General features: G+C 44.1%; 1 protein-coding gene across 3 annotated transcripts in view; it reads left to right on the top strand.

Annotated features, from left to right (window-relative positions):
• The window catches only part of RFFL (ring finger and FYVE like domain containing E3 ubiquitin protein ligase), a 53608-nt gene that overhangs the window by 22648 nt on the left and 18776 nt on the right, over positions 1 to 12184 (top strand). For all 3 annotated transcript variants that reach the window (XM_075905010.1, XM_006119614.4, XM_075905011.1), the window contains exon 2: positions 5430 to 5620. In XM_075905010.1, the coding sequence (XP_075761125.1) occupies positions 5430 to 5620 (191 nt within the window). The remainder of the gene's footprint in view (positions 1 to 5429; positions 5621 to 12184) is intronic.

Below are 12184 nucleotides of genomic sequence, written 5' to 3' on the forward strand. Positions count from 1 at the left end.
TCAGCAGCAGCTGACTTGGGGACACCTGGGGTAGAGCAGCTGGGGTGCTGCCAGGTTGGTCCCCGCAGCGCCGAGGTGCGGCGCTATGAGGACCAACCCGGCAGCGCCCCAGCTGCTCTGTCCCAGACGTCCAGATTCAGCTGCTGTTGAAACTGACCAGCAGCGGCTGAATCAGACACGCCTGGGGCAGAGCAGCTGGAGTGCTGCTGGGTTGGTCTGATAGCGCTGACCCTTGGCGCGGCAGGACCAGCCCGGCAGCACCCCAGCTGCTGTACCCCAGGCGTCGGCGAGAAAAGCCTGGTCGGCTGGGGGGGGGGGGCACACTAGCTGTGCACCCCCCAGCAGACCAGGGAGACGCGGAGCGGCTTTTTTGCCGCGGAGGACGCGGGCGGCGGGACCGCGGCGCGTCTCGGCAGTCCCGCCGCCCGCGTCCTCCGCGGCGAGAAAAGCCGCTCCGCGTCTCCCTGGTCTGCTGGGGGAAGCGCCCCCCGTGCCACCGGAGGCTGCGACAATGGGGGAGGCACACCGCACTAGCTGCGCCCCCTCCCTCCGTTGGTAACTAGGGGTCCGACTTACGTCGGGTTGATATAACCTGGGGACTTACTGTAGTGCACATATTCCAGAACAGATAAGATGCACTGTAAATGTTTCTGGCACACCTTCACATCCTATTCAGCTAATGTTGGACACTGGTTCATCAGTATCTATACTACCTGATTCTGTCTATTTGCATTACTGTAAAGATGTGCCTCTTACTGAACCCAAACTTAACTTGGTGTGCTATTTGAAAAACCAAATTCCAGTGCATGGCTGCCTGCCAGCAACAGTGACTTTTGGTGATTGCTGTGTAAATGCAGAGTTCTAAATTGTTCACAAAGGCACTCCTATCCTTGGCAGAGATTTATTGGCTGCTTTAAACCTCAGGGAAGTTAATGGACAAATTGATCTTCCTCAGCAAAGCACTTTTGCAGTACACACACCGGTTTCAGCTGGGACCCAAGACCAGGTTGAAGAGAAACTTGGCTGTGCTTATGGGTTTGTGCGTAAAGTTAAAATGCGACATAATGTGATGCCTGTACGACAGAAGTTATGGCGCTTACCATTTTCAGTCAGGGAAGCTGTGTCAGAGGAACTTAAAAGACTTGTTCAAAAAGACATTATTGAAGAGATTGACTCCTCGGAATGGGTTTTACCTATAGTAGTGACAGAAGAAGGATGGAGGCATTTGCCTTTGTGTGGACTTAAGGGAGCCAAATAAAGTTATTGTGATTGACAGCCACCCTCTTCCTCACATTGAAGAAGTATTTGCAGAGCTCCTTGGAGCAAAGAAGTTTTCTACTCTTGACTTGCAGAGTGCAAACCACCAGGTTATGTTGCATGAAGATAGCAGAAACCTCACAGCATTTATTACACGAGAGACTATTTTGTTTTAAACGGGTTCCATACGGTCTTGCATCTGCCCCAAGTGTTTTCCAAAAAATGACATCATTGATTCTGAAGAATCAACATGGATTTCAGTGCTATCTGGATGATATTATCGTGTTTGGAAATACTTCTGAGGAGCATGACAATAATCTGCAATCTGTACTAAACTGCATCAGCACAGCAGGCCTCAAGCTCAATATGTCTAAATGCAAATTTAGACAAACAGAACTCTCCTTTCTGGGGCATACAATTTCACCGGCTGGACTAAAACCTGATCCAGATCATATCCTAGCAATTTCAAATGCTCCTCCTCCATCAGATTTGCAAACCTTATGTTCCTTCTTGGGTCTAACCTCCTGGTATGCAAAATTAATTCCCAATTATGCTTCTGTCATTGAACCGTTACGAGAATTACTACGGAGAAGTTCAACATTGGTGTGGACAATGGATGTACAAGCTAGTTTGGAAACTGTGGAAGACTTGATTGTACATAGTCCAGTACTTGCACTATTCAGTCCTGCATTGCCCACAATTGTGACTACTGATGCTTCTGATTATGGACTTGGGGCTGTCCTCACACAACTTCAGGAGGACAACACAGAGAGGACTGTTGCATTTGCTTCAAGGCCACTGAGTAATGCTGAGAGAAAATATTCTACAGTTGAAAAAGAAGCACTTGCTTGTGTCTGGGCTACTGAAAAATGGAGAACTTACCTGTGGGACCGCACGTTCAAGTTGTGCACAGACCACAGCCCTTTGACAACTTTGCTAAGCATGAAAGGACTGGGAAGAGCAGGGAATCGTATTGTTAGATGGTCTGCAAGACTACTCTCTTTCAATTATGAACTGGAATATAAGCCTGGAAACCAAAATGTGATAGCTGATTGCCTTTCTCACCTGCCTTTGTCTTCATCAGATGGTCCACCACTGCACTCTTACTGCAGTAATGAGAGCAATTCCAAGCTGCTTGTTCAGCATGTCCAATTCAACAAAAGCTACGGGAATCTCTGACAAAGAGATGGCCCAGTAACCCTAAAAACCTTGACCCAGGTTTGCTGCCTTATTTTAGAATTCGGGATGAACTTTCTTTGCTTGATGGCTGGGTGCTACGAGGTACACGCCTGCTACTTGTGCCAGAAGAATTACAGCCAAAACTCATGCAACTGGCACATGATACTCATCAAGGTATTGTCAGAACCAAACAACGACTATGAGATCTGTATTGGTGGCCAGGGATGGACTCTCACACTGAAGCAATCATAAAATCTGGTGTCACTTGCCAAATGCATGATAAGACAGCAGTGACATGTATCCCACCATTACAGCCTGTTCCTCTTCCAGATTCTGCATTGGAAAAAGTTGTGATTGACATCGTAGGACCCTTTGATACTGCTCCAATTGACTGTCGTTATGCCATCACTTTAATAGACTATTTCAGTAAATGGCCTGAAGTGGCGTTTATATTGCATATTTCTTCTGCTACAGTAATTAAGTTTCTCTCTACAGTTTTTAGCAGGGAAGGTAACCCCAAAGAACTGGTTTCAGATAATGGTAGTCAATTTACTTCTGTGAAATTTGAAACTTTTGTAGTAGAGAGAAACATTTTACATAGAAGATCGTCCCTGTAATTACCCTCAAGCCAATGGAGAAATCGAAAGGTTTAACAGAAGTTTGAAAGAGAGTTTGCAAATGGCTAAACTGGAAGGGCGCTCATGGATAACCTTCCCTATTGACTTCTTGCAAGCTTACAGGGCTACATGACATGCCACAACGCAAAGATCACCCACAGCATTACTGCATGGAAAACCGATGAATACTAAACTGAACATTGCTGGATTGTTAAAGACAAGATCTGATGCACCAAATGAGGATGCTGTGAGAAAAACAGTTGAACAGAAGCAAAGTATAAAGCTTTCACAGACAAATGGCGGGGTGCTAAGGAACCTAAGTTTGAGTGTAGTTCCTTCGTTAGAGTAAGAAAACCTGGAATTTTACACAAAGGGGACCATAAATTCACATCTCATCTTAAAATCATAGAGAAAGGACCTTACACCTATCGACTTTCTGATGGGTGGGTATGGAATGCTTCTTATCTTGCACCTGCCTATGCACCAAGAGGAGATGATGCCAACACCCAGCCCACGTTGTATGACTTCACCGTAGCACCAACACAACAAGACATTGCACTGGAACCAGGGTTTGAGAGACGGTCTGTCAGACCTAGATGACCACCAGTCTGGACTAGAGATTGTTATGTAGTATTTACAGTGTTTTCAGTGTAATATTTCTGCCAACAGTATAGTGTCTTGTTCCATATTTGTTGCTGTGGTTAGAACAACAATGTTTATTTTATAATTGGGAGAGCTTCTTAAGAGAGGAGGGAATGTGGTGTTTTAGAAGTTGCTTGTAATTTATTAGAACTGGGAGCACTGGCTGTTGGGAATCTGGAAGCACAGGAAGGAGGGGGAGGAGATAGGCCAGGCCTGAGTGAGAGCTACAGAGGGGAGCAGCAGCAGCTTTGTAAAGAGGTTTCACCTTTGTTAAATAAAGATCTGTTGAAGTTTGTTACTACCTTGCTTGCATGATACAACAATTACAAATAGGTAATGTAGGTATAAAGCACCACCACATTGTGGGAACGTTATTGAACTAGTGATTTTGCTCCAAAAATATTGAGGAAGCATTCCCCGGGCTCCTCTCTCTTCCTCTGCCTCCCAGTCTCCCTCCCACTCCCCCAACTGAAACTGTTTCCTCAAGGAGTTTCAGTAAGAGTACCTGTCCTACCGTCCTACCACTCAGGGCCCAAGCAACTAGATCTTCAGAAACATCTTTTATGTCTTACCATTTAGCTCTCCTATATTCATCTGATTTCCTAGAGGTCAGCACTGATTCATTGTATGGAATCTTATAGAGTGAACAAGGCAAATTATAGGACTATGTAGCACTTTAAAGACTAACAAGATGGTTTATTAAAGTGCTACATAATCCTGCATTTTGCTTCAGCTAAACCAGACTAACACGGCTACATTTCTATTACTAAGGCAAATTATGGCCTCTGAGTTGAAGGGGCTCCACCATGGTCTGTTATCTGTTTACAGGCCTGCAGCACTAACTCACGTGGAGCCAGTTTGTAGAGGGAAACCAGCTACTACTGTGGTGTTGATCTTACATCAGCACCAGGCAAGAGAGAACAGGAGACTCTCCCTCCTTTTTTAGGGAGAAATTCCAGTGCCTCTTAACTTTCCCTTACTCCCTACTGCAAAGTAGCTGAAAACTGCTTCATTTGGTTGTTGCTAATTCAGTACAAATGACCATGCTGTGATCATATAGCGCTGAACAATTGAATTGATAAGTAATGGGGTTTTCTGAAAAATGCCAGAAAAATCCATTCTGAAATTCTGTCTGTGGGTTTTCATTAAGGCCATGTCTACACTGCAGAGAAGATAGACTCATAGACTTTAAGGTCAGAAGGGACCATTATGATCATCTAGTCTGACCCCCTGCACAATGCAGGCCACAGAATCTCACCCACCCCCTTCTAGAATAAAAGCAGCTGCTGTCGATCTTCCAGAGTTTGAATTGGCGGGTCTAATGAAGACACATTAGTTCGAACTGAGAGGGTGCCGGTAGTCCTGCTTTTACAAGGAGCAAGGGAAGTCGAAGAGAGTGTGTGCTCCCTTTGACTTCCCACAGTGTGGATGGCACCAAAATTTGAGTTAAGATACTTTGATTTAAGCTACGCAATGAATGTAGTTGAAGTTGCGTATCTTAATTCAAACTTATCCCCTAGTGTAGACCTGGCCTAAGGATTGAGCGCATGTTTTGTGTTACGAATATGTACACTTTTGGCATATGCTTGCACTTTGTAAGAAAAGATTCAGGCCACTGCTACTTTGCTGTCAAGTAGCTTAGTTAATGAAGAAGCATAAACATTTGTTTTATGCCTGGCCTTCACTTATGTCTCCAGGCTGTTACTTACCTTATGTTTTTTCTCACCCTTTTAGTTACTATGTGGGCAACCTGTTGTAACTGGTTTTGTCTGGATGGACAACCTGAGGAGATGCAGCAGAGGCCGCAGCAGGGTGCCAGACCCCAGGCATATTCCAACCCTGGTTACAGCTCCTACCCTTCTCCTACAGCTTCTGAACAGAACTGCAAGGCGTGCGGGGTGCACTTTGAAAATTCCTCCAGGAAGGTAAGTGGAAAATTCCTCCAGGAAGGTAACTGAGCCACTGATTTGTGCACCCATTTGGTTTGACTGACACAAATGATCTGGGAATCAAATTATATATTTAGCGTGTCAGTTTCATGAGTCTGTAAAACACACAACCAAACAAGGAATCCTTTGATTTCAGGACATAATATACAGCAGAAAACGACTTGCTTTCCTTTATTTCTTCATCACAGTTAGTGTTCCCTCTAAGCTGAGCACTTGGGTGGCCGCCCAGGAGAGATTCCAATGTTGCTCAGCTGATTAGCAGAGTTCCCACAGCTGGGAGCAGCTGGCAGCATGTTTTTCTATTGGTGGTGCACATCTGCACATGCCTTAGTGCACATAACAAAATTTATTGTGCACATGAATGGAAAAAATTAGAGGAAACACTGGTCACAGCTGGCATGAATGAAAGTAACCCGTTGTTTAATGGCTTAGCACACTTTACTCTTGGCTGTACGCAATGCTTTAATAAAGGACAGCTTACCATTAGTTAAAGGCTACTGTTATTGCAGTTACCACCTAGAATTACTGAGTTCATTTCTAGATTATTTGTGAATTTGACAGCACTTTGTGTTATATCATCTGTTTTCCCTGGTTTTCTTGTGGATCTTTTTCACAGTAATACATGAGAAGAAAACATTTTAAAAACAGGAAAATGTCACTACAAAGCCACAGCAGTCAGGCAGGTGTAATACCTAAAATCAGCATAACTCATTATTTTGGAATTGATTAGGTTTGAAGGCATGTTCCTTTAAGAAGCAGGTAGGGTAGTAAGCAAAATCCATCATGCTTACAATGGAAGAAGAGCCAACTCTTTAAAATATTAGTCTTCATGTAAAAAGCTGTAACTGTAGGGAGTGAATTGTCAGTTTAGCATTCGTTCCTGAATTTGTTGCTAAAAGAAGCACAATCTTCCAATTTTTTGTGTTTTACTTGTTGTTCTGTTTTGTGTACTGGATCCTTATGCATTGTAGCTGCCAAAACTATTAGTGTCACGAGATTAAAAACTAATCAGCTGTATTTGGCTAGGGAAATGATTTAAGTAGGGAGTTTCCCACACTGCTTCATGAAAGCATTTAGGAACTGATTAGAATCCACATTCCATGACTCAGCCGGTATCTTATCTGTACCATATTCTCAGAATCAGGGTGATGAATAAAGAATGGAGGCATTTGACCTGGATAAATTAAAGTTTTAAATAGCTCTATTTTAAGGTGCAGCTTCATGACACGTAATAAGAAAAGCCAAAAAGGAGTTTGAAGAACAGCTAGCCAAAAACTCAACAGGTAATAACAAAATGTTTTTTAAGTACATCAGAAGCAGGAAGCCTGCTAAACAACTAGTGGGGCCCCTGGACGATTGAGATACAAAAGGAGCACTTAAAGATAATAAAGTCATTGCGGAGAAACTAAATGAATTCTTTGCTTCAGTCTTCAGGCTGAGGATGTTAGGGAGATTCCCAAACCTGACCTGCCCTTTTGTAGGTGACAAATCTGAGGACTTATCACAGATTGAAGTGTAATTAGAGGAGGTTTTGGAATTAATTGATAAACTTAACAGTAACAAGTCACGGAGACCAGATGGCATTCACCCAAAAGTTCTGAAAGAACTCAAATGGGAAATTGCTGAACTATTAACTATGGTTTGTAACCTATCCTTTAAATCAGCTTCTGTACCCAGTGACTGGAAGATAGCTAATGTAACACCAATATTTAAAAATAGCCGGTGATCCCGGCAATTACAGACCGGTAAGTCTAACGTCAGTACCGGGTAAATTAGTTGAAACAATAGTAAAGAATAAAATTGTCAGACACATAGAAGAACATAATTTGTTGGGCAAAAGTCAACATGGTTTCTATAAAGGGAAATCCTGTCTTACTAATCTGTTAGAGTTCTTTGAAGGGGTCAGCAAACATGTGGACAAGGAGATCCAATAGATATAGTGTAGTTACACTTCCAGAAAGCCTTTGAGAAAGTTCCTCACCAAAGGCTTTTACATAAATTAAGTTGTCATGGGATAAGACGGAAGATCCTTTCATGGCCTGAGAACTAGTTAAAAGACAGGAAACAAAAGGGTAGGAATAAATGGTAAATTTTCAGAATGGAGAGGGGTAACTAAGGGTATGTCTACACTACAGCGCTAATTTGAACTAACTTAGTTCGAATTAGTTAATTCAAACTAAGCTAATTCGAACTAACGCATCCAGACTAAAAAACTAGTTCGAATTAGCGTTTTGCTAATTTGAACTAGCATGTCCACACAGAGTGGACACTGAACCGGGGTTAAGGATGGCTGGAAGCAGTGCCGGCAGGGCATCAGAGTAGGACTTAGAGCGTGGAGCTGCTGTCTCAGGCTAGCCGAGGGCAGTGCTTAAAGGGACCCGACCCCCACCCCGGACAGACAGTTCTCAGGGGTGCCCCGCTTGCAAAGCAGTCCTGGCTTGGATTGCCCGCAGTACCCACACTGGGCACATCACAGCACTCGGCCATCAGACCGGCTGCACTTGCCGCAGGCTGCCATCTGGGGAGAGGAGGCAATTGGGGGGCTGCAGGAGAGGTTCCACCCCCAGAAGCCTACAAAGCCAGCCCAGTCCTCCCCATCGGGGGCTCGTACCCCATTCCTCCCTCACCTCCTTCCACTTATCCCTCCCTAGCCCCCCTTCCTGATGTACAAAATAAAGGACAATTGTGTTCAAAAATAGAATCTCTCTTTATTGAACAAAACTGGGGGAGACTGGGAAAAGGAGGTGGGAGAGGGGAAGAGAGAGGGTGGGAGAAGGGGTTTGGAACAGGTCCCATATGAAGAGAGGCTAAAGAGACTGGGACTTTTCAGCTTAGAAAAGAGGAGATGGAGGGGGGATATGATAGAGGTCTATAAAAGCATGAGTGGGGTGGAGAGGGTGCATACAGAAAAGTTCTTCATTAGTTCCCATAATAGAAGGACTAGAGGACACCAAAGGAAAGGAATGGGTAGCAGGCTTCAAACTAGTAACAGAAAGTTGTTCTTCACAAAGCAAATAGTCAACCTGTGGAACTCCTTGCTGCAGGAGGCTGTGAAGGCTAGAACTAGAACAGAATTTAAAGAGAAGTGAGATCAAGTCATGGAGGTTGGGTCCATGGAGTGGTATTAGCCAGGGGGTAGGAGTGGTGTCCCTGCCTGAAGTTTGTGGAAGGCTGGAGAGGGATGGCACAAGACAAATGGTTTGGTCACTGTCTTCGGTCCATCCCCTCCAGAGTCCCTAGGGTTGGCCTCTGTCGGCAGACAGGCTACTGAGCTAGATGGACCTTTGGTCTGACCAGTACGGCCATTGTAAGCTCAGGGCTCAGGGTTGGGGGTCTCACTGGACCACCTTGATTTTCATGCACACCTGCTCCTGGGTGGCCAGGCTGGCAGCTCTCCTGCCCTAGCCGGCCACTTTCCTGTGCCTAGTGTGGAGGTCGTGGATGAGGTCCACGATGTCCGCACTAGACCAGGCGGGTGCCCGCCTCTTGCGGTCCCGGGCATGCTCCTGGGAGCCGCCAGCCTGGTCCAGGGAAGAGGGGGAGGGCTGGGGAGCATCGGGTGGCTGGCTTGAGCCGTGCCAGGTGCAGGGTCTGCTGGCTGGGTGCTGGCAGGCTTGCACCTGGCACGGGCACTGTAGCCAGCCCGTGCCCCTTTAAGGGGTCCGGGGCCGGGAGGGAGGCAATAGAGTTTCCCTGGTGTTGGCCAGAGTGGCCACCAGGGAAAGCTGGGGAGGGCTAGCCTCCCACTAGTTCAAATTAAGGGGCTACACACCCCTTAATTTGAACTAGTAAATTCGAACTAGGCTTAATCCTCGTGGAATGAGGTTTACCTAGTTCGAACTAAGCGCTCCGCTAGTTCGAATTAAGTTCGAATTAGCGGAGCGCTAGTGTAGCGCCTATCAAAGTTAATTCGAACTAACGTCCGTTAGTTCGAATTAACTTTGTGGTGTAGACATACCCTAATGGTGTTCCCAAAGGACCAATCCTATTCAACATATTCATAAATGATCTGGAGAAGGGAGTAAACAGTGAGGTGACAAAGTTTGCAGACAATACTAAACTGCTCAAGGTAGTTAAGACCAAAGCAGACTGTGAAGAACTTCAAAAAGATCTCACAAAATTAAGTGATTGGGCAACAAAATGGCAAATGAAATTTAATGTGGATAAATGTAAAGTAATGCACATTGGAAAAAATAACCCCAACAATGCATATAATCAGAGCTCGACAAACTGCGGCGAGAGCAACTCACCGGCCCCTCACCACTCATGCGCCAGAACGGCAGTGTGCATGTGCGCAGCACTGGTGAATGGGGCGCACGGAGCGACTGACTGAAATCTACTTGCCACGGGCCAGTAGAAACAGCAGTTTGTGGAATCCTGCATATAATATGATGGGGGCTAATTTAGCTACAACTAATCAGGAAAGAGATCTTGGAGTCGTCATGGATAGTTCTCTGAGGGCATCCACGCAGAGTGCAGTGGCAGTCAAAGCAAACTAGATGTTAGGAATCATTAAAAAAGAGATGGAGAATAAGACGGAGAATATCTTATTGCCCTTATATAAATCCATGGTACGCCCACATCTTGAATACTGCGTACAGATGTGGTCTCCTCATCTCAGAAAAGATCTACTGGCATTAGAAAAGATTCAAAGAAGGGCAACTAAAATGATTAGGGGTTTGGAACAGATCCCATATGAGGAGAGATTAAAGAGACTGGGACTTTTCAGCTTGGAAAAGAGGAGACTAAGGGGGGATATGATAGAGGTCTATAAAATCATGAGTCGTGTGGAGAAAGAGAGTAAGGAAAAGCTATTTACTTGTTCCCATAATATAAGAACTAGGGGCCACCAAATGAAACTAATGGGCAGCAGGCTTAAAACAAATAAAAGTATATTCTTCTTCACACAGCACATAGTCAATCTGTGGAACTCTTTGCCCAAGGAGCTTGTGAAGGCTAGGACTAACAGGGTTTAAAAGAGAACTAGATAAATTCATGGCAGTTAAGTTCATTAATGGCTATTAGCCAGGATGGGTAAGGAATGGTGTCCCTAGCCCAGGCATGTCCAAAGTCCGGCCCGCGGGCCAATTGCGGCCCGTGTTCCGGTTTAATACGGCCCCACAGGTAATTTGGCAATATCTATCTTTTATGGCCCCCAACGAATCCATATGTATTGAGATGAATACATTGTAAAAATCTCAGTTAATGTCAGTTGGTCTAAATCAGTTATAAATATATTTGGACACAACATGTATACTTGGTGTTATGTTCCTATTCATATTTTTTGAACTTAAAAGTTGACAGACAACCTTTATTACCAATAATATGTAATGTACTTTACAATGTTCCTGACATATATTTCAGCTTCCTGGATTTTTTTTTCATCTGGCCTTCAGATATGAAAGGCAGAGTGATTTAACACCTGTTTAGATTTGTCATCCATGTGACGAAATGAAAAGTATGCCGTTTGCACTAAACTTTGCATAAAATAGTTAATTTGCATTTAATTTTAATGGTTCAAAGAATGTCAGGCAAAATGGTCGGCCCTCACGCTTGTTCACTTCATCAAATCTGGCCCTCTTTGAAAAAAGTTTAGGCACCCCTGCCCTAGCCTTTGTTTGTCAGAGGGTGGAGATGGATGGGAGGAAGAGAGATCGCTTGATCATTACCTGTTCGATTCACTCTCTGGGACACCTGGCATTGGCCACGGTCAGCAGACAGGTACTAGGCTGGATGGACCTTTGGCCTGACCCAGTATGGCCATTTCTTATGTTCTTATGACATAGTCTTCAAATGGAGCTATAAAACTTTCAATAAACGTCATAACTGCTAAGGAGTCAAATTAGTTTTGGTTTTATCTCTTTTTGGGCATTGGAAAATTTGGACTTTTTCACATTCATCCACATTTGGATGCTCATATGTCTGGGAGAAGATAACTTCTGAGAGCTGCTTTACTAGTCTATCCCTAGAGACAACGTAGATGTGCCTATTTTTTGTAGTGTGAGAGTCTTGCATTGTTTAAGAAACTATTTTAAGGATTGATATTTTGGAAATAAATGTTTCTCTCAAGCAGGATTCAGGCACCTATATATACTCAGAACTCTGTTCTGAAAGTATACATTGTTCCCAATCAAACTTTGACTCTTTCTGCAACAGGGAATAAAAGGTGAGGAACTGGTGACTTTTGTCAGCACAGTGAAACATGCAGTAGAGGCATAGTCCCAAGTGGGGTATATTATTGGTAATAACATAGACCATGCAAAAATCTAATGCAAAACCAATATAACCCTCATTTTTTAAAATGTGTATTTTAATAGAATCTTTCCTGAAAGTGATGGGCTACTACATGAGTCATCAATAGCATCCCAGAGTTGGTGTCAAGTTTACTGAAGGTAGAATTGTTTATTGATTCGCACTTCTTGAGTTATTTAGTTTCTAGAGCAAGACTGTGGACTGTCCGCTTACACCATAATTGACTCAGATTTATGCTTCTAAGTAAAACTAATAAGTGTGTGTAGTTTGAAGGATATATTCATTATT

Source organism: Pelodiscus sinensis, chromosome 21 (assembly GCF_049634645.1).
Source record: "Pelodiscus sinensis isolate JC-2024 chromosome 21, ASM4963464v1, whole genome shotgun sequence".
NCBI classification, from domain to species: domain Eukaryota; kingdom Metazoa; phylum Chordata; order Testudines; family Trionychidae; genus Pelodiscus; species Pelodiscus sinensis.